This window comes from Tyto alba, unplaced genomic scaffold (genome assembly GCF_018691265.1).
Source record: "Tyto alba isolate M040663 unplaced genomic scaffold, T.alba_DEE_v4.0 Super-Scaffold_41, whole genome shotgun sequence".
Lineage (NCBI taxonomy): Eukaryota > Metazoa > Chordata > Aves > Strigiformes > Tytonidae > Tyto > Tyto alba.
In genome coordinates, this window is record NW_024881317.1 from 2953012 (window position 1) to 2975877 (window position 22866).

Consider the following 22866-nt stretch of genomic DNA (forward strand, 5'->3'; position numbering starts at 1 on the left):
CTCAGAGCCCCTGGGGCTTGGTTAAGAAAATAGGACTTCTGGGAGATTAAAAAAAAAATAATAATAGGGACAGAAAAACACTGTTTCTATCAAACCCTGTGCTGGGCACTGGCAACAGCACCGCTCGCTACAGTTGCCAAACATTTTCCATTGTGGGACCCCATCTTCAGATCATAGCACTGCCAGACTTGTTTTGGCTGAAGTTAGTCAGCTGGATGCCAGCTTCAGATTTTATGTTTGCTCACATAAAAAAAAAAAAATCATACAACTTCTAAGAAAGTCTAGGGAAATCGTTGTAAGGCCTTGATAGTTGGCAGGGGGCATTACGTGACACTTGGGGAAAACCACCTGAGTTTGGCAGATAAATTCTCCAAAGACACAACCCATGGTAAGCATTCTCTGCCTTGGGGCTGAAGAGCTGGAATAAGGCTTGCCCAGCAATTGCTTTTCCTTATGAGCAGTGTCAGGGTGCACAACCAAGAATGACAGTGTCTTTTCTTCACTTTCAAGCAGGGAGGGGAAGGAGTAAACAACTCAGAGATGTGGATTTGGATCTGGATGAAGGATAGGACTAAACGGGTGTCTGCAACAAGGATTTGGGGTAGACTGGAATAAAGAGGCAGGAAAGCAGAAGGCTGGGAGCATAAAATGGGGGAAGCAGGTAGGCACCAAAGTGCGGAGTTGCAGCAGGTCAGGGACTGAGATACGGCTCCAAGATTGGCGGTGAGGAGCTGGGAGGATGTTGGGTGATGCATCCAGCCAGCATTCAGGGATTAGGCAGATACTCCACTGCAGACTCACTTCTTCTGGCCAAAAGGCTGCTGCACAGCTGATGTGGAGAGTCACATTGCTTCTGTGTCATCACCGGTGGCTTTCTGCAACTATGTCAAGTTCTTGTTCCCATTCTGCCTCCTCCGTGGCTTAGATAAAGCCCCAGCAGATGCCATTCTGTGCTGCTTGAAGAGATGAGTGTGAGGGCTGGGTAGAGTAGAGGGAATGAAGTAAGTAGGATCTCAAGAGTAGTAGAGGACTTCTCCAGCAGTTTGTTTTGGTCATCTTTGTGGTTGGATGAAATGAGGCTGTCTGAACCAGGGAGATCATCATAGACTGTCACAACTACCAAGAACTTCATCCTCCCAGTGCAGCCTTTACAAGAATCACCCTCTTCCCAAATGTTCACTTTGTGACACCCAGGGTAGTTTCAACAACTTTTCTGACTATTTTACAAAAAACTCTACCAGCACATATGCAACTTTGTAGCTTTCTCTGGTTGCCTTTAACCTCTCCCAAGTCCTTCCTGAATCTATTTAAGGGGCAGTGAATATCCTGTCACCCCAGCTGCAGCTTATGGGGGAGATCCAAGGAAGAGGATTATCAGTGACTGTACAGTGGCGAGAAAAATCCTTTCTGAAGATAGGCTAGACACACTCTGGTAGCAGAATTTTGAAACTGACTTTAGCCCATCTTAAACAGCAAACGTTCTGCCACTACACTTAGATCTAGTTTTAGCAAGAAGTACACTAAAAATCCAAGCTTCATATAGAAATTTACTGCATTATGAATGTTGACTGAAATACTGCTCTTTCTGCAACCTTGCCAGGGGCTGGTGTGCGCGCAGCCATGTCCTCCTGGAACATTTGGAATTAACTGCAGCCAGGACTGTCCATGCCACAACGGAGGACACTGTGATCCCGTAACAGGAAAATGCATCTGTTCAGCTGGCTATATAGGAGACAGGTAAAAATCAAAACCCCAAAGCCTTTACTTTTAAACACGGATTGGCAATATTTGTATCCCTTCTAGGACAATCTTACTCTCTGAAAAATGGTGTTATGTTCCTATTGCTCCAATTAGGTTCATCCTTCTGAAGCAGTTCAAGCATTATAAATGTGGCAATGTTATTACTTTTTTATTGGCAATGCTCTCCGTTTACACGGGTTTTTTAATATAACTTTTAAAATTTAATGGGTTAAATTTAATTTAGATATTTACAGTGATAAATTTAATAGAGAGCATTACATGTTTACAAGATATGTAAATGAACTATATTTATACAAATTAATATCCTCAAGAGTAAGCAATGCAGCAGTTTAATGTTTCCTTCAGCCACTCTGTGCTGCTGCATCACTTATCCATCTCAGACACCAACAAAAGGTGATAAATCCTCAAAATTTATGAACGAGAGCCTTCACCCATAAATCGATCAGAGAAGATGATAATATTGTTTTACAAAGGTGCCATGGATTCAGCAAAATGACTACACAACAAAGTCAAGGTGGGATTGTAACACATGTTGGCTTAGCCCTCCAGGTATTCCTGCCACCAGGGCTAACGATGGTGGGGAAGCTGCAGTTAAACAAGCTTTCATATACTGTTTTCACTAGGGGTTGGACTGTGTCACCAGAGTTTCCAGAGGCTGTGGGCACAGTTCACTAGTGTATCATATGCTAAAGCCCTTTCTCCTATATCTTCCCTTTTTTTATTAGCTAGAACAAGCTAATAATCAGTGTACTGACATATGCTACAATAATACTTTTATGCAGCAAAGCTCACTGGAATTTCTTATTTCTTGCTTCACTGTATAATCAGCAGGTCTTTATAGCACACAAACAGACCAACCTTCAACACTGTGCTGGGGTTCAGAAGGCTATGCTCTTTCCCATTAAATGGCATGGAGGTTCCTTGTTTCCATTTTATTGACAGTGGTAATTTGGGGGGGTTCTGGAGGTTATGTCAGGATTTGCATGTGGTTGAATATGGTGGAAATACTAATTATTTCAAATTAATTTAGTGGAGAAGACATTAGTGTGTCTCTTTTCCCCCATCCTCCATCTAGAGATCATGATTTCAGCCATAGGGTACCATATAATTACTGTTGCTAACCAAAGCTTTCTCTCTCTCTCCTTTTGGAGACAATTTCACTAAAGGAAGCAACTGTGCAGCCTGGAGACTTATACTGGTGACCACACTTCAAACCCAAGCTGTCCCCAGTGCTGGCTGTGCTCAGGAAGGCTGACAGAGGCCCTCTGTCTCTAGGTCTCCTCATTTGGTTGTTACAGACTCAGATCGATTTCTGGCAGTAGGTGAATCAACAGTGTTAGAGCTGTCGGGAGCTCCCAGCCAGCATCCTGCAGCTGAGCCAGCTTCTTTACTCAGCTGCCAATATAGCCCCCAGCTGCGAGGGAGACATGCAGCAGAAGAGCTGGCTCTGCTACAGGCATGTGGCACAGGGAAAGAACAGTGATGGAGTAGCCGAATGGCAGCACTTACACACTCCAGCAATAACAGCAGAGAAAGGACCGTTGGGGATGAAGGAAGGAGATGGCAAGTGGAAAGCAGAGGACCTAGTTCTGCCTGCGGTCAGAAGTGGAGGGTTTTGCTGCTGATCACACTCAGAGAGGAGCTGGAGGAGGCGGGTCAAGGAGAGACTGGGCAGAGGTGGCACTACAGGGCAGACCAGACAGGAGTTGACAAGAATTGTCCTTGAGTGTGCAGTGTGGGTTCTTCAGATCTGGGAGTGAGAGAGATTTGGACTCCAAAGAGAGATGTTGCTTGAGAAGACAGGAGCACGGAGGGAGGATATATGGCATGATCAGTTGGAAAAGTTGGAAAGGAAGCCAAGGGAAGGTCTCACTGTGGACCTGCACCCAAACAAAACCCTTAGGAACGGCTCATCTGCTCCTCCCTGGAGCAGGGAAGTAAAAGACATTGAAGGGAGAGGCAGAAGCGCATAATTGCAGGTGTGTGGAGGAATGAATGAGAACAGGAGAAAGTTAAGTAAACAGGCAGTTTGGAAAGCTCATCCAGCAGCAGGGAAAAACTGTATTAGCCTAGAAATTCCCACCTTTCAGATGGGTTCTCAGGAGGTTAAAACATGTTTCTCTCTCAGCCCTTAATCAGCCTTCAATAAGGGAAGTGAAACCTTAGGCCCATTATATTCAATTGGAGTTCTGCCTCTCACTTGGGCTAGGACAGCACGTGGCCTGTGATGGCATGATCCGGACAGGCATGCATGCCTTTACCTTGCTCTTAACTGCAGCTAGCTAATGGAAGATTGCCCATTGATTTCAGTGAGGGCAGGAGCAGGCACAAGGTCTTTAAAAAGCCTAAATTGCTTTCCTTAGTTACGTGTTCAAACAGCATGGACAATGGGACAGATTAGTCAGCACCATTTTAGCTTAAAGTCTATTTTACTTTCTAGATCTCATGCAACTGTTTCAGTGTTGCAGTATAATTGCAAGTACAGCAGGAGAATGCTGCTGCACAGCAAAATAGTGTTTTCTTTAAAATTTTAAAAGGCACTGAAAAAAATTTCTTGATAATAACAGATATTGTGAATAACAATAAAAATATAAACACGTTATCTGCTATCATCTTTTTTAATTGTCAGTAAGTACAATATAATACTACAGTTCATCATCTTGTGCAGAAGATAATAACATATAGTTAGATAAATATCTGTGGAGATTAAATGGTCATAAGGGTCTATGTAAGTGTAATTGCTGCACTTTGTTCCCTGCCTGTTTTCCACGAAGTGGCACTGAACTAAATATCTAGGAAATTGTCAAGCACTAGTAATAACTCCAGGAAGCTTTGTGCTTTGCTAAAATGACTGGATATGTCATGTAAATGTATGTTTTGCAAGCTGGAAAGGAATAATAGCAGAAGCACAGTTAGAAGCTGAAGATGGGGTGTCTGAGAATTCAGTGGCTGACAGGAAAAGCAAACATACTGTTTTAGCTTTGTTTTCCATATTGCCATTAAGCCTAAAGATTGAATCTTAACAGAATAAATACCACATTTGGTGTAACAATATGATACAACAATATGATATAGCAGTATGAGCAGACTTATTCTCTTGTTGTGTTTGTACCTGTATCATTTATCGACAGAATGGCAGTCGCCAGGTTAGTGTAGTTTGGGTGGCTGTTAATATTTGTGCTACATAAATGTGATCACTGTTTCAAAACAAACAAACAGAAAAGCCAAAAAAACTTTACAGCATTATTCCATGAAAAACATTTATCTGGAAAAAATGTGTATGTACTAAGTTCATCTGTTAATCAGGCTGTCTTATGTTTAATATTTTGTGAAATTGCTTCCATTAATTCTACAGGTGACAGCCATATTATCCTATCCCAACCCAAATAATTATAGTACATATTAAAGTTCAGTGGATATTATAATACGAATCTCCCCAGATAGGCAGAAAGCAATGTAAATTAAACAAGAAACATAACTAGGGCTTAGCAGCTCATTTTGTAATTTAATTGAACAATGTATCTGGTTGTTAATGGTGCTATGGACACATTAGATTGATATGTTGCAAAGGAAAGATGTTTAAGTAGAAAGCTAATTCCTGCTGTGATTATTCCTATGTTCCAGAGGAGTCATTATTAGTATTCTTTGTATAAAATTCATTAGCAGTAGCTGCTTGATCTCCAAATAAATAAGTTGGTTAAATTGTTAGTAGAAAAAGGCTAATTATGTAAATGGATTAGGTCGTCAATATTTCACTTGCAGATGCTTTTCTCCCTGCTAGGTAATGCTTCATATTCTATAAATATAGAATGATATAGTGCACTATTGACTAAGTATTCATCTCGTTGAGTACAGCACTCTCCTGCTAACTAGTAGAGCTGTTTACAGCAATGGAGACATAAGACATCTTAATATGTTCTTCATTGCATTTCATTTGCTTTAAGTGTTCCAGTCCTAATGTTACCCATTCTTTGCTGGTTATTTCCTTCGCAGCTGAACTACCCTGAGAGCAGCAGGGCTAACAGCCAGTACCGCTGGTGATTCTCTGGGCTCTTTCCCTTCCTGTTTGTCACAGGCTCCTCTCTCTTTGGGTCTCATATGAACTCCTGAACTTGGATTGTGTAACTAGCAACTGTGTTGATGCTTGCTGCAATTAAATCACTAGCTAGGCCTTTTGCTTTGCTCATTTATTTTTACTGAAATGTGATAATCTGAAGCTGCAAAAGTAATGCTCTTCTTATATACTGACTGGGTTCATTGCAGTTTTGCCTGGCTTGCATCACACATTAATCTTTTATTACTGATCATTATATTAACTCTCACCTGCCAGCTGTGAAATGACCTGCAGAAAGACGTTTAACAATTGCCTCTACCCACTGAGTTTACAGTATACGCTTTAATCAATGCTCAGGATTAAATTAATGCTGATAGGCAATTTCCAATATCTGGCATCCATGCGATAAGGGAATTGGGCTTTTTCTGGGCTTCTTTTTCTTTTTTTTTTTTTTATTAACTGAAAAGACATAACTGTATTTCACGGTGGATCATGTAAACCGTAGTACTGACTCATTGCAGAATTTTGAAGCCACTGAATTATGTCAAGCACAGAATCAATTGCTTTCTTTAGGATCTTAGTTGAGCTTTTCAAAGTAGGAAATATTATGAACACTTAAACTGGTTGTGTAGGACAATGAAACAGAATTTTTGGCAGATTTCGTAATGTATCCAGTAGGGAAATATTTTAAACAGTGCATGGAAGGTGCAATTTAAAACAATCTGTGTATAGAGCTTGCAGGTTCCATTTTTATGTGTATCAAATATTAAAACTGTTGGCAGTTTTGGAGAAGATACTATACTAACGAGTGTGAAAGTGATTTGTCTTGAGATTTTATACTACTGAGCATCTTTGGAGTAAAAGATGAAAAGCAAATTTGAGCTGTAGTTACTCAGAACGCACACAAAAGACGACGTATTTTTTCTCCTAGTTGGTATAAAGCTGGTGCAACGACAGCATAGAGGGAAAGTAAAACTATACGCTGCTGGAGAACACTTCATTCAATATTGCTTAATAGACTACATTCCCTTTCAGTCCTCATTATCACTAAGAGTGCCATATGTTTTTAAAGAAGGTGCACAATCCTTCTGTAACAAAGAGAAAGTAAACACATGAGGGGGGGCTTTTATAAAGCATCTTATTCTATATCAGTTTCTTATGGTTGATGAATGGAATTGTCAAGGTCCAGGAAACAAGAGTGAACTTTGTTAACTAAGGTATTATTAACTAATGCAAATTTTGCAGGATATAATTGGACAGAGATTAATTCACTTTCAGTTAACAGCAATTTACATACCCAAGATATCACATCACTCGGTATCATCAGTTCACAGTAGATTACTTAAATAAATGATCAATGATTTTATACTTAATTCATTAACAAAAACGTTTCCATGTAAAAGTCATAAGCAGACTAGACTATAGGATGGTTGCACTCAAAGAGTTACAGTCAACGGCTCAGTGTCCGAGTGGAGACCAGTGATGAGTGGCATTCCTCAGGGGCTGGTACTGGGACCAGTATTGTTTAACACCTTGGGGACATGGACAGTGAGACTCAGTGCACCCTCAGCAGGTTTGCTGATGACACGGAGCTGTGTGGTGCAGTGACACGCAGGAGGGCAGGGATGCCATCCAGAGGGACTGGGACAGGCTGGAGAGGTGGGTCCAGGCAAACCTCATGAAGGACAAGGCCAAGTGCAATGTCCTGCCCATGTGTCGGGGCAGTCCCCAGCACAAACCCAGGCTGGGCGAGGGGTGTCGGGAGAGCAGCCCCAAGGAGAGGGACTCGGAGGTGTTGGTGGCTGGAAAATTGCCCGTGAGGCAGCCCCGTGTGCTCACAGCCTAGAACCCACCCGTGCCCTGGGCTGCAGCCAGAGCAGGGGGGGCAGCAGGGCCAGGGAGGGGATTCTCCCCCTCTGCTCCGCTCTGGGGAGACCCCCCTGCAGTGCTGGGGCCAGCTCGGGGGCCCCCAACAGCAGAAGGACACGGAGCTGCTCGAGCGGGGCCAGAGGAGGCCACAGAGATGCTGGGGGGGCTGGAGCAGCTCCCCTGGGAGGCCGGGCTGAGAGAGTTGGGGGGGTTCAGCCTGGAGAAGAGAAGGCTCCGGGGAGCCCTTCGAGCGGCCTCCCAGGGCTTAAAGGGGGGACAGGGAAGGTGGGGAGGGACTCTGGATCAGGGGGGGTGGGGGTAGGATGAGGGGTGACGGTTTTAAACTGCCAGAAGGTCAGTTTAGATGAGATCTAATGAAGACATTTATGGTGGGGGGGGCGAGGCGCTGGCCCAGGGTGCCCAGAGCAGCTGTGGCTGCCCCCTCCCTGGAAGGGTTCAAGGCCAGGTTGGACGGGGCTGGGAGCCCCCTGGGCTGGGGGAAGGGGGCCCTGCCCGAGGCAGGGGGGTTGGAACTGGACGATCCTTGAGTTCCATTCCAACCCAAACCATTCTATGATTCCAGTATTTGATTGGATCCTGTCTCACATATTTCATTGCAGGTGTCAAGAAGAGTGTCCTATTGGGACATACGGCTTTCAGTGCACACAAAGATGTGACTGCCAAAATGGTGCAAAGTGTTATCATGTAAATGGAGCGTGTATGTGTGACCCTGGATTTAAAGGGATTTATTGCCAGGAAAGAATGTGTCCAGAAGGGTTTTATGGCCTCAAATGCAACAAAAGATGTCCTTGCAATATTGCCAACACTCTCAGGTATGTACATCATATTACTTACTAGTGCAGGGACTGGTCAAGTAAAAACATTGGGAAAAAAATCAATTAACTACACCTACTCCCTTTTCCTCTGTAGTTTCAACTGAGAACACAGACAGTTCCTCTGGATTGCAACTTTTGATTTAAATGACCTCAGGTTTGGAACCATAAGCCTCAGTCCAGACAGCTACTAAGCATATGTCTGTAACTATTTAAGCAGCTCTGCTAAAATCTGAAACAATCTGGAATATGGCCTTATCCTATAACTGCAGATTTTCAGGCATAAAAACTATCATATGATGACCATATGTATATATAATAAACCATTGAAGTTTAAAAAATATAGATATATTTACTCAAATCCATCATTTCAGCTCTTTTTATGACATGGGTTTTCTTGTTAAATCTATAGACAGCAAGGGGACTTTCAAAACGAAACCTAATTTGCTTCAGTTTATGTCTCGTGACAAATTACCTTGTATAAAACACTTCAGGTAGATGTATAAATAGACTGAAATCAATATCCCCAAGTCAGTCTATGGAACTCTAATGAAGTTGAGATTGTCAAAATAGACACCTCCTCTTCTCTTCTCTTCTCTTCTCTTCTCTTCTCTTCTCTTCTCTTCTCTTCTCTTCTCTTCTCTTCTCTTCTCTTCTCTTCTCTTCTCTTCTCTTCTCTTCTCTTCTCTTCTCTTCTCTTCTCTTCTCTTCTCTTCTCTTCTCTTCTCTTCTCTTCTCTTCTCTTCTCTTCTCTTCTCTTCTCTTCTCTTCTCTTCTCTTCTCTTCTCTTCTCTTCTCTTCTCTTCTCTTCTCTTCTCTTCTCTTCTCTTCTCTTCTCTTCTCTTCTCTTCTCTTCTCTTCTCTTCTCTTCTCTTCTCTTCTCTTCTCTTCTCTTCTCTTCTCTTCTCTTCTCTTCCTCTTCTCTTCTCTTCTCTTCTCTTCTCTTCTCTTCTCTTCTCTTCTCTTCTCTTCTCTTCTCTTCTTTCTCTTCTCTTCTCTTCTCTTCTCTCTTCTCTTCTTTCTCTCTGTGCCTATTTTTGCTCTTCATTCACTATGTGTATGTGTAAAATATTGAAGAAAATAAATATCAGGGAAGTATACCTAAAATGGAATAAGCCTCACTTAAAAGGTCAGGTTTTGATGTTTTATTCCCTTTTGTATTTTTTAAGATCCGATTCTTGAGGTTCTCATTACTAAGGGTCAGAGCCACAAATAGATTTGAGCACCTAGCATGGGATAGGTTGAATTTACTTTCCCATTGCAAGCTCGAATAAGTTTTCTGAACCTTTAAAAAAGGAAGAATTTAACAATCTTCCCTATTATCCTATTTGTTACCTTTTGTAGCTCCTTGCCTTGTTTACTGACTGCCAGAACTGCTATTTGGAGGTTCCTCACTCCATCACATACAGTAAAGGGAGCCTGGACAGCTAAAACACCCTGGCCTTAGCTATTCTGGTGGACTGGAGTGCCCACATTTCCCTACTATGCCTGCAAGATGCTGAGCCCTTCAGTTCCCACTTGATTTCCTCCTTTTTCTGTCCATTACTGTTAAGCATTCATAGCCAATTCAGGATTGTGTAGGCTTCAGAGGGAGGTGGGGATAATTGATGCCCAAGCAAATATGCCCTTGATACGGACATTCTTCAATTTTAAACCAGACAGGTAGGGACCTGACTGTCTTGCTGATGATGACAATCCTACCTTGCAATCTTGCAGCCTGCTAAAATATAAACACTCTCCTCAATTATGTATGCAAGCAATACCACCTAATTTGTGTGCATGCACACACACACACACACACACACAAACACTTCAGGCAAATCTGTTTGTGTGCTTGAGATAGACTCTATTTGTCTCAGTCTTGGAAATAAACAGGTGATCTTTCTTGTGAATTCAAGTTCAACTGTGAGTGGTGAGGCTTTGCTTAACTGAAAGTCAGAGCTCACAATGGATTATTTAAAAGCCTTGTAACTCTGATGATAAGCGTCCTCTACAGAAAGATAGCTCTAGCTCTATTGGGTTTGACAGTGAGGATTCAAAGTGTTCAACACCTCAAAGGTAGCTCGGTACAACTGGCTTCTATCACTTCTGATTATTTCATGTATCATAAAATCATTGCAAAAAATAACATCCCTAAGGCATGAGCTGAACATTATACACAAAAGGTTAATGTTGTGTTGCACTGAGGATAGGGGATGTCTCAAGAATGACTGCAGAGTGAGCTAAGGTATAAATTCCTCTGCGTCACACTACTCTGCAGTACCTGTCAGTGTGCACAACTTATCCTGCAGTAAATACAAGGCAAACTGCTCCTCAGTGAAAGCTGTTCTTCATGTGTACTGGAGAGTCAGAATATGCTCTTGGACAGTAGCTGACACAGTGTGTCTTCACTCCCTCACCCCCTCTCCTAGCCTACGGAAGCCTAGACTATGGAAAATGTGTGCCCATTTTCCCATAAAGGTGTAAATAGGGTGGAAGGACTGCAGGCCACGAGCAAGGCTGAGCTTGGCCGCTGTTTCTCAGCTAAGTACTCAATTCATTAAGAGTCTTTAGAGTGGGGGAAGACTGTGGGTTTCAGGATGCAAGAGTTCATCCTGGGTTACTCAAAGAACTACCTAGGAGGTGCCCTGGGGTTGTGCCACAAGAACTTTCCCTAACGAACAGACTAGCACCATCCAGCTGTGAAGAAAGATGAGGTCTCAAGTTTGAGAGAGCACCGAAAGGAGGAGGATTGAATCCTCTCACAGCTCTTTTCTGGGCATCTGGTCATTCTTATACACAGTGTACCTGACCTGTGCCTGGCTGCTGTCTGACAGATACGCTTTATACCTTCTCTCCCATCACCGCTCCGTCAGCTTCACTTGCAGCATCCTCTGCTAAGATGGTATCTCTGTTTCCTTAATAAATGAATCTAGTCTCTCCATTGATAAAATCTCCCTTTTTCCTACATCTTATCACTGCTGTTATGGAACAAAGAGATATCAGCAAGCTGTAGATCTGTAAATGTTCTTTCATTCATCCATGGTATTTCAGCTTTCCACTTTTCAATGAGCTCCTCAGAGCGCTGCCGATTTCTGAGCGAGGAGTGTCAGAGTTGATGGAAAATGACCTTCTCCAAAGGCACTCCATATTCTGAACAAATCTTTTTACTGATTGTTTAACCAGTCCCCCACAGCACACTTCTCTTCCCACCCACCTCCTCCCACTCCTCCCCTCAATTTTTATCATTACTGGAACTTCCAACGTAATTCATTTACTGACAGCCATCTATTTTCCCCAGAAGCAGTTTAAACTGTTGGCTACTTGTTGCAATACCTAAGTGTGTAGGATAACTATATAAACACATGAAAGAAGGTGAGGGACGCTTGCTTATTTCTGTCAGTAGTTTTGACTCATTTGATCTGGCTGTTGGAGAGCTGTCTGGAATGGAAAGTTCAGGAGCTTTGAGGAGCAGGTTGGGGAGGAACATTAAGAAATACACAATCAGCTTTTCTATTTTCATAGATCTATCTGTTTTAATGTCTGAAGAGACCAGCGTGATCATCTAGTCTAACCTCCTATAGTAACAGCTGAAGAACATCATCCAATAATTTCTGCATCAAAGCATTCTGAAAGGCACTTTGTAACAGGACTTTTGAACAACCCCAGAATTAGGTAGTTTAGAATTCACTGGTGGCTTGGACTGTCCTTCCACAGGAAAGGATACGCCTGTAAAAAATTCCCCTATGCAAAAAGCCCATGTTGAGACAGTCTACAACAGCCAAAAGGCATAATCCTGGCTTGCTCTTCTGAAAAGCAGAGAGGGAAATGAATAGCTGTGATAGTATCAGCCACCCACCTTTCTTGAACGCTTATGTGGAGCCATATGCCTTTAGTAGTGTCTTTCCCAGGTCAGAGACATGAGAAGGGAAGAAAGACATAGTGACCACTTCAGCCTTGACAGTCTCCTACTGTGACAAAGAGAAATGAAATGGATGGATCTCCAGAGGCTCTAATTATTGCCTCAACACTGAAAAGTTGGGAAGGACCAAACCCCGTGGACCTTGCATGAAGTTCTGCCTTGACCTAAGTCAATAATGGGCTTGAATGAGGCTGGCTTTGAGGACACGCTGGACTGAAGTAGTGGCCCTACAGTCTCATTACAGCTACTTCTTTAAAAGCAAGAAGGCATTTTAGTAGGGGAAACTGAATGTACTATGGACACCTAAAGACGGAAAATACTGTTAAATAAGGATTAGGGCTGTTGTTAATTAAGATGAGATGACTGGTGCTAATGTATAAACATAAAGTCAGGAAATTCACTGGGAAGAAGTTGTTTTGGCTGAAAGATGTGTGGAGAACAAATTCAGAATTTGGAACAGACTGTGCTGTCTAAAGCATTTATTTTTCCATTTTGCCTTAAGAAAGTTACCTGGTATCTTGATTTCCTCAAAATTAGATGCTTAAAAAATGTAAAGGTCAAAAATCACTTTCTGGTTTTGCAGTTCAGCTAGTAAAATAAAAAAAAAAAAAAAAATTTATTGCTGTAAATGTAGCTCAAAAGCCAGGGACCATACAGTAGCTTCCAAACTGCAGCAAAAGCCATGGAACAATTTCCTTCTCATGCCATGTTGTGTACTGTGGACAGCTTCCAGTTTCCACCTCTACTTGGCCTAGAGCCAGAGGAACACTTGGCTGCTTACATTCACTCGAGGTTTTCTACACTATTCCTCCCTGTTATGCAAGAGATTTGAAGAAATAGAAGTTGTTAAGATTCAATGCAAAATACTAATGTATAACACTGGCAAACACTTTCAAGAGTGTAAGGTTCCCTTCCTGCTCACAGCAAGTGGTTGGAAAGCAGATGCTAGTGGGTTTGCCTTCTGGGATCTGAGGCCTCACATTCTCTTACCCATCCATTCAGTGATCCTTCTCTAGAGGAATTGTTTGTGTTTCTTAATTTCAGTTTACTGGTAGCATGGAGAAGTGCCTTACATATGCTGTAACCCGTGCTGGCAAAATGTTACATGGACTCATGACCTTGAAAGGTACATTCAAAACAAGAAGAGAGGAATTATACAAATAATTGACATAGGTAGCTGTATTTCCTATTCTCTTCATTAACACCTTTGCCATTAAGTGCCTCAAACTTTTCAACTTCAGCATAGCTAGCATTTAATTCACTGGACAGTCTGGATGTGTAGGTGGTTGGGTGGATGATAGATGAATTTCCTAGCTATTGTTATATGTCTAGGTACATAGTTTGAACAGAATGAAATTTTACAGAATGCCAGTATGAGAGAAACATTCTTGACTCACACATACATACACTATTTCTACATCATGAGCTGCAGTATATTTAGTATGTAACTCTGATAACTTTAATTACGGGAATAGTTCGTACATACCAGAACAGAAAAAAAATCATGGTAAGAACTTAGTACTATTTAGTGATAACAGCTGCAGCTCTTAAAAGGGTTTCCAAAGGAAGAAAGGCATCATTTTGCAAATGGGAAAAATGAAAGCAGAAAGAGTAAGTTACATGGCCAAGATTCACTGGCAGGATTGGGAAGAGAACAGCTGTCTTCTGAATTTTGGTTAAGCATCTAAATCTCAGCCATCTTCAAGTTAACACTTGAAGGACACCTTAATTGTCAAGCTTTTAATTCAGGACATTGTATTCTTTGCATCTGAGACAAGTCTGTGTCCCCTGGCCAGACACAGCCTGCAACCTCATTTCAGACCTAGCTGTATAGGTTTGAGGTCCTTTTGCTTGTTACACTACCAGAACACTATGGTGTGTCATAATGTTTGGCTTGCCAAAAGCTTTGGAAAGATTTATTCTGCTACTGTCAAGGAGAAGTTTCCCTTCCCCTGCTGTACAATCTATTCACCAACTGTTGCTGCCTACCCAGAACTATTGTTATGGGTACCATAACTCTGGAATTTAATGCAGAGGATTCTTCCTAATCCTACAGTGCCAGCACTCTGTAAGGCAGCAAAACATAAGTATTTCAAAGCACTGAAAGACTACAAGTGCTTGGCCTAGGAGAAGAACAAAACTCTGGTATGTTCAAGCTGATAACGAAATTGTTCTTGCTTCAACAGGAAGATTATATGGGTGCAGGGACCCAAACATCTGCATTTGACTTTTCTTAGCTCATAGCCTCATGAAGGAGTGGACAAGGCTTCAGGGGTGCAGAATACGGGGTCAACCTTCTACTGGACCTTGTTTTGGAGTCCAAGCCCTGTGTCTCCTGCAGACTTTTCTGCAAAGCCTGTTTGGTATTTGTTTCTTATTCTAGTGCATGTTAGGATGATGTTGAGTCCTTAATACATAGCTTGCTTCCCATGCAAAAAAGCTGTCCATTTTTAATGAAGGAGTCAACCTTGGAGTAAAAATTCTTACTGAGTATAGTACTTTCGATTGAATTGTCATAGACTTGATTCAAACTGCCATGATCATATATTACCTTTGAAAGATTTAATTTAGCCAGCAGATGCAGTTCTCATGGAACCGTATGATACGTGCAGTAGGAGTGAAAACAGAGAAAAAAAAATCCACTTTAAAATATTTCTTTAATGTTTAGCTTTCTGCTCCTATTAGGTAATGATTAATAGACGCAGAGGGGGAAAAAAATGAGCTTTTATTATTTTCATCTGAGTGTTAAGAGGTGCTTTGTGAACAACCATAATTTCAGGCAGTGCTTTGTCAGAAGAATTTCATGGATGGTAGTTTGTTAAGCTGATGAATTGTTTTAATTAGTCAGTAAAACACTATTTATGATGAAACATATGACACTCACAAAATTTGATCATTCTTAGTCACAACAGTATATGACTAACCTCTCCTACCAGTAATTGCCAGAAACATACTTGGAAATTACGTTTTATGAGGTTACCTTGAAAATTAACATATACAATATAAATTTTATAGGTGTAAAGAAACCCATTCAGTCATGTCTGCAATATTAAACTATAGCAATAAATAATGATAAAGGAAAATAAATAGTTTTTATGGGGCAAAAAACTAGGAGACGGGTCCACAGAGAGGTGCCACCTTTCAGAACTCTATGCTTTCTTGCTCTGAGAATAATAAAGAAAATCTGATTTGTAGCAGTATTATTTCTCATCTTTCTCACTGAGGGCTAGACAGGGCTATTATGGCACAAGCCTGTGGCGCAGCGGCCCCCAGAGCACACTGAGCTCTCAGGTGAAGCCCTGCCCTCCCACCTGTCCTCAGACAACCTGGGATCCATTTCCAAAGATCAGATTCCTTCTCCACGCCCTGCTTTCTCTTTTGACCACCTCATCTCCCCAAACCAGACATCCCCCTGTCCTCTCCCTTCCCATCCTCCAGAAACCTCCATCTCTTCAAACCAGGACTGAACACATCTCCAGCCTTCCCCTCCCTTCCTAGCCCCAAGCTACAGCCTCAGCGTGGCTCTCCTGCTGTGGGAAGTTAGTAGGAGATGCTCTTTCTGTGCGTAGAAGAGAAAATGATGAATAAAGATGAACTGTTCTATAGCAGGAGGAACAAAGGGGGTAAGTCTTCAACCTACCAGGCATGTAGAAGGACCAGGCATGGTCTGGTGTTTTGGGCTTGATCCTCCTTTCTGCTTTTCTCTCTGTGTGCTCTCACAACAGTGTGGAATTGTCTGAATAGAAATTAAAGCCCAAAGATTAATGTTGGGCAGCAATGCTAATTATTCAGCATAAAGGAACTTGACTCATTTCCCTGCATAGCTGAGATTTAGTCTTAGGGCTCCTGTTGATTCCTGCCCCAAATAAATCCCAAGGCTTCAGTTAGTAATCAGTTCTGTTCACTATGTCTGAATATTCTCTTCAAAACTCTTTTTCCAAGGAGATTTTTCCCTTCCAAAGCGCTTTCCTTTCTACCTTTCCCTGTGGAAAGGTTCTGCTGAGGTGTCATTCACTTTTAAAATACAAATTAGAATATAATAGACTAGAATTAGACTAGACTAGACTAGACTAGACTAGAATAGAATATTGTGCCATGGGACTCGGGTTTATCTTCACAGCTCTCTTGATTGAATTCCTCCATCCACTGGAATTTCTCCTAACCCTGAGCATTATTAGCTGACTGCATTACAGCCAAATAGTATGGCACATACATGTCATAAAACAGTATGGATTAATCTCATTGTGGTTAATGTCAGTAGTCCAAGTCACATTGATCTGAGAATGGAAAAGCATAAACTTCAAAAGTGTAAAATTACCAGTGCTGTGGCAGTTCCCAGATGTTTGGAAGTGGCGTGCCAGGCTGGTATTTACACCCTATTCACTATTCACTTCCTAAGTTACATGGCTGCTTGTGTTCACCTCCCTTAACAGTTTTCAGGTTCAGGCTGTTCTTAGTGTGACTCTTGATGGCATTGCACGTAAAACGTTCTACTGCTGGTTACGGACTGTAATTTTCTTTCATGTCCACAACTCATTAATGTCTGTCTGTCTTCTTTAGTTGCCATCCGTTGTCTGGAGAATGTAGCTGCAAAGCTGGCTGGGCTGGACTCTACTGCAATGAAACCTGTCCCCCTGGATACTACGGAGAAGACTGCCAGCTGCCCTGCCTGTGCCAGAACGGTGCAGACTGTGACAGCATCACAGGGAAGTGTACGTGTGCACCAGGATATATGGTAAGTGAGAGTTGGGAATAATGGGGCATTTCATAAGGTGCCTGCAAAAAATGAAAGGGGATTTTAACCTGATTTCAAATAATATTTGCATAAAAGTGCCCAAATGCAGGTTATTTTTCGCCATTCTACTATATGTCCACATAATTCTCCTTTGAGCAGTGTTAACTTATTACTTCTGGTTATTTACTTAGCATCAATATTGTAAGTTTATTACTGTTATAAGGATAAAGAAATGGTTTCCCATTCTATAGTCTAAGTCAAGACATAACAAAAAAGATGTCAGATTATTGTCTGCCTGGAAGAACAGAATAAGAAATCTCATGGCCTTTCAGCATTTTCCTTGTCAGTCACACTGTGACTTTAATAGATGAAGATCTTTTAGAGTGTTACAAATGATAGAGCAATTTATGTCTTTTCTGAGCATATACAGCAGGTGTCTTTTACCTGAGCATTAGAAAGAGCTTCAGACATTCTGAGGTAAACAAGCATTACATTTTATAGATGAGATATAAAATGGATGAAGAAATCAGCCAAGATGAAACAACAAAAATTCAGAATTAATGTTTGCCAGATTGCAGCAGAAGGTATTAGGACATGGATCCATGTGTCCAGTCCTGCTACAGCTGGACATAATGGAGCTCTTGCTAGTAAGTTCCCTGGTCATCCATATATGAAGCCCCTCTTTACTTCAGCAGCACACCATGAAAGAGCCTATGTTTAGGAAACAATATTTCCTAGAGAAAAAAAAATATTTTTGAGAGAGAATTCCACAATTTCATTAACAGTTGTCTTTCTGTAATTTGTGTCCTTAATTTTACATGACCTGTCCTCATGGGCCTATTATATTTTTTTCTATACTATTATAATAATTATTAGTTATAATTACTAAGTTTACTAGAAATCAGGCTTCAGATTCAAAGACATTCCCAATGTTTCTAGAACTTCCACTGACATTTAGCAGCCAACTAAAATGTTCAGATTCCTGACTGAGTTTTACCCTCTATTGTTTTAAGTTATAACTTCAAAATGAGATGAATAAATATCTTCAAATACTAGGAAACATGAGATGTGATCTTTGACCATGTTGTAGCTATTTTGATTTGCATTATGAAACATGGTGGACATCATACCATGTAGCTTTAGAGACAATAGGAGTGTAATGGCATGTTGAGTCTGGACAGCAGAGCAGCCACGTCCTACCATCAGCACCCACTGCAGTGTTCAGGGTTTTCTAGAAAAAAACATGGGGTATTCTGCAGGGTCATATGCTGCTGTTATCTAGAGGGGAAACCTGCACAGCTGTGTGGCAAGATCCATAGTGTGAGAGTTCCGTATGAGATTAGTGAGATGCTAAAACCTTTTTAGCCTCCCTCCCTTTTAAATCTACACCTGAGCTTATGATCATCAACTGTCATCTCCAGAACTGTGGAACTGAAGTTACGGCTTAAAGACACATTTGTTCTCTGCTTCAACAGCTGAACCTGAAAGTTGGAGCTTCCATCTAATTTCCAGGGGTTCTCTCAATGCCAGGTATAAGCAGATTTATTTAGGTGTGAGGGGTAGGACTGTCAAAAGCATTCGCCCAAGACACTAGTACTTAGAGATGTAAAAAAGGGAAGGAAGGGGCTTTGAAGTTTGAATCCCCACTCACACTAACAGAAAACAAGAATTTATCTTCTCTATGCAGTGGTGATACACAAGTACAGACATAGAGTGGAAGAAAGAATGAAGGCAGAAGCATGTTACTAACAGATGCAAAATAAAAGAGATACCAAGATCCTCTTTCTTATCAGAAATGCAGTTCAAGTTTGCAGCACAAAAATATTTTGGGACCCTTTACTGTACACATTTTAAAAAAAGCGTAGTTTGGCCAATATATATTGCTCCAAGACAGTATTATTGCAGGCATGAAGCCTGGGAAGTTCCTATTGCATTGCTTCAAAATAATATTTAATCTCATGATAAAGAGCTTTCTTGCATTGACATTTAAACAGCTCGGTTATTGAGGATAGCTCTATAATCACTGAAGCATATTTAGGCATTAGTATCATTGCTCTCTCATAATATACTTTAATCTCTGACAATTAGTCCATGAGGGGAAGTAAAGCCTTGAAATTGCTAATTTATTGCCTCTGAAGCATATTTGTCATTCATATGCATGCCAGATGACTTGAGTTGCAACGGTTCTTTCAAATGCTAGGGAACATAGGCTGTAAAGAAAACCTGACAGGAGCCTTGACTTCCTACCCCGGCACGGCGGTGTCCTGCCGAGCGGCTCCTGGATGCTCCGTGGGCTGGGCAGGGAGAAGGTGTCGGCACCGCTTCACGTCACAGCCTGCAGCTCACATGAAAGATGCTGTGGGGCCGGAACCCTCTCAAGGCTTGAAGTGGCTTATCTCGATGACACACTCAAGACCAGACTTTGCCTTCAAATATGCATGCCTGCCCCTTGCTGAGGCAGGGGGGAGCTTTGCCTGCAGGTGGAATTTTGCCCTTGAATTAGCCTAACCTGCAAGCGAGTGGCGCGACTGCTCATGAATGCAGGATGCCTCCTTTGGCAGCACTGACAATAGAGTGATGCTAATACAGAACTGGGCAGAGCTAATTATTCAGAAAAGCCCCAAATGAATCCCTCTTGCTTTTTCTAGCATGAGGCTTGGCTGATGCAGCTACAGGGTCAGGAATTTTGCCACATGATTGGAAAGAATGAAAGTGGGAGCAGCATTTTACATTTTACAGAAGTGTTTGATCTACACATGATCTTACATGGCAGAGCAGGCTGAAGGGTTTTCTAAGTAAGGAGGGAAGGAAGAGAATATAGTGCAACATGGGATATAACTGCAAAATTTAACTGCAAATGCAAAGAAGTTGGACCCATAGGACTTTTGGGAAAAACAAGAAACCAGAAAACATAGTGACCAAGAAATGACGGTCTTTTCCTGACAAAGCACTCCTCCAAACCACTTCTTTTGCACAGATGGCTTGTTTTTTAACTGTGCCCTGCCTCGGCTGTGTCAGGGCAGCTGGGCTGGGTTTCAGAATGAATCATCTGCAGTTGCAGCCAAAACAGGGACATTTTGTTGGGATGCAGAACAAACCATTAAAAACACAAAGCATCTGGTCACCTTTATTAAATGTATTAAGTGGAAAGGCAGCCATCCCATAGGTTGACACGTACGTGAGCAGAGCACTTAATTTTTGGAAGTTAAATAGATTCAAGTTTTAAAATAAAAATGTACCTTGTAGCTCAGAAAATAATATGTTATTTATTAGCTGTGACATTTCCAAAAATTCAAATGCCAAAGCTAAATATTGGTGAGCTTGCAGTTTTGGATAGAATTTCAAAACATTTTATGTCTTTTTTTGATTAATATTTTGGGTCAGACTCAACGACCAAATTCACACATACCTAGCTCTAAAAACAAATTACACTGTCTTAAAGATGTTATTGGTACTGGTGCAGGTTATTTGTGTGAGGTTCTGATATGACTGTGCTCGCACTAGGGGATTGCACTATTTTAACTGTATGGGTGTCTAAACCACAGTGCAGATGCTATGTGTAGATTTGACTGAAGAGGTAGCTGAAAAATCTGAGTGATCCACAATTATACTCAAAACAGCTCAGTTCTTGGAGGCAGCATACGGGACAATAAAAGTAGGATAATAGGAGTGGAGGAGACACAACAAAATCTTCTTCCCCAGAATTGCAGAGCATGGCTAGAGCTACTCCCCATATGCTCCAGCAGTAGAATCCCCACTGCAGGCCTGCTGGAAACACTGTGCTTATTGCATCTCACTTGTGAAGGGAAAATAAAGGTTGTATCAGTTTCACTCAGACGATTGCAGGGAATCATCATTATCGGCATGTCAATAGGGCACTTCCCTGAAACTGGTATTTTTAACAAATTTGAGGATTGCCTCTTAGTACTCATGTAATGAATTGCCAGTGACACTTTTCTGGAGAATGGTTTTGAAAAGCCATTCTACCACCATCTCATTTGTGGCAAGGAATCTGATAAACACACACAGGGAGTACACAAAGATTAGCCTTAAAAAGTACACAGAGAGATTCTTGACTGGTAGAAATTGGATCCTTACTCCCACATGCAAATAGTCGCTCCTTGCAATAAATTACTTGGATGCAATTATGGGGGTGGTGAGAGGGGTTATACTAACTTGTACCTCTCCCTCCTTCCAAATCCTGCTTTAAGGTGCTCTCTTACAAGCCCACTGAAGTCAGTTGTGCAGTAGGAATGTAAAAGAAATGAGGATTTGCCCTGTCTTCTCTTCTTTTGTTTTTGGTTCATTGAATTTTATTCTTGTAATTCAATAAATGTGGTGAAGGAGGCCAGAGGATATGAATTAAATATGACAGGAGACCACAGGAATCCTGACCTTCTGTCTCACAAGGAAATCTTGAAACCAACCCCCTGCACATACCTATCAGCGTTCTAGCTACTGAAATCATTATAAATGCTACTGAAATACAACTAAGTTCACCTTCTCCATTGCACAGCTAATTGCAACTTTCCTGAAAACAGTGGCTATCTAGAGACCTCATGCTGTGATATGCCTTTGTTTCTTTATAGATGCTTTGTTTTCTTCCTTTGAAAAATTGATTCAACTTCAAATGCTTTCATTCTGTCTATTGTGGCAAGGAGATAAGTAGTTAAAACATTTTGCAGCCCAAGACACTCTGCGAAAACTTTAACACTTATCTATGGAATGTGCGGTCAGCTTTTACTTCAGCAGGCACTTAGGTCTATATTTCACATCTAGATGACAGAACTTATATTACTTTAAAGAGTTCATCTATTTATGCTGCAATTTTTTGAAGACCTGTCTGCTTTTATTGAACCCTGCATGCTGGCAAGCAAAGCTAGCACTTCATCACCAAAATGAAAGAATCCATTTTGACATTTTTCTATTCCTTGACTATACTGGTAGATCCCATACAAGCCAATCATAGTGCAAGAAAGTATGGAAACCATACCAGTGATGACCTCTTACTAGATTTTTGAGCTTTAGGAATGTCACTTGGATTCCCTAAGACTTTCCAAGATATATCGCAATGGTGTGCATCTATGCCCATTTGCATCTTCTGTAGATGTTGCATCAAAATTGCATTTTAAAAACATAATAAAATAATGCCTTTCAAATTTAACCTTATAAAAGTGCTTATTTATATATATCTCCAGCTGAGCTCGGTGAGAATCTGTGCACTTAAGGACTGAAACACAGGCTTAATCTGGGTCTGTAAATCCATAATTTTGTTTAGTATGCCAGTGTTTCTCAACATAATGCTTTCTCTGCCACAGGGGTACAGATTGCTTCTAAGGTTTACATGTACATGCCTGCACATCAGAGTATAAGTCAGACCCTGTAACACACAATAAACAATAGCTCAAGCACTCAGTAAAAATGGATGTATATTATAGTGCTATAAACCCGTTCAAACGCGTATCAAATGTATAACAGATTTTGTAATGGATAATCTCTCAGTCAATACAAACACCCACACATACAGTCTCAGGCCAGTCTTAATCTGCCCCATGCCTACTTAATGAGTAAAATGACCAACTTACCCTTCCATAGAAATGAGAAGGGCCATAATTTTATGTTACCTGTAGAGTTCATAAGGAATTTACAGGTCCAGTCTGTTGAGTATTCCAGCCATGACTTTCCTTCTGGTGCATATAATATTTCTTGTTCC

The 22866-nt window shown here is 41.3% G+C and overlaps 1 protein-coding gene across 11 annotated transcripts in view; it reads left to right on the top strand.

The window, feature by feature from the left end:
- MEGF11 (multiple EGF like domains 11) overlaps positions 1–22866 on the top strand; it is a 283406-nt gene that overhangs the window by 184719 nt on the left and 75821 nt on the right. For all 11 annotated transcript variants that reach the window (XM_032994322.2, XM_032994321.2, XM_032994325.2 and 8 more), the window contains 3 exons: positions 1601–1737; positions 8305–8517; positions 16979–17153. In XM_032994322.2, the coding sequence (XP_032850213.1) occupies positions 1601–1737; positions 8305–8517; positions 16979–17153 (525 nt within the window). The remainder of the gene's footprint in view (positions 1–1600; positions 1738–8304; positions 8518–16978; positions 17154–22866) is intronic.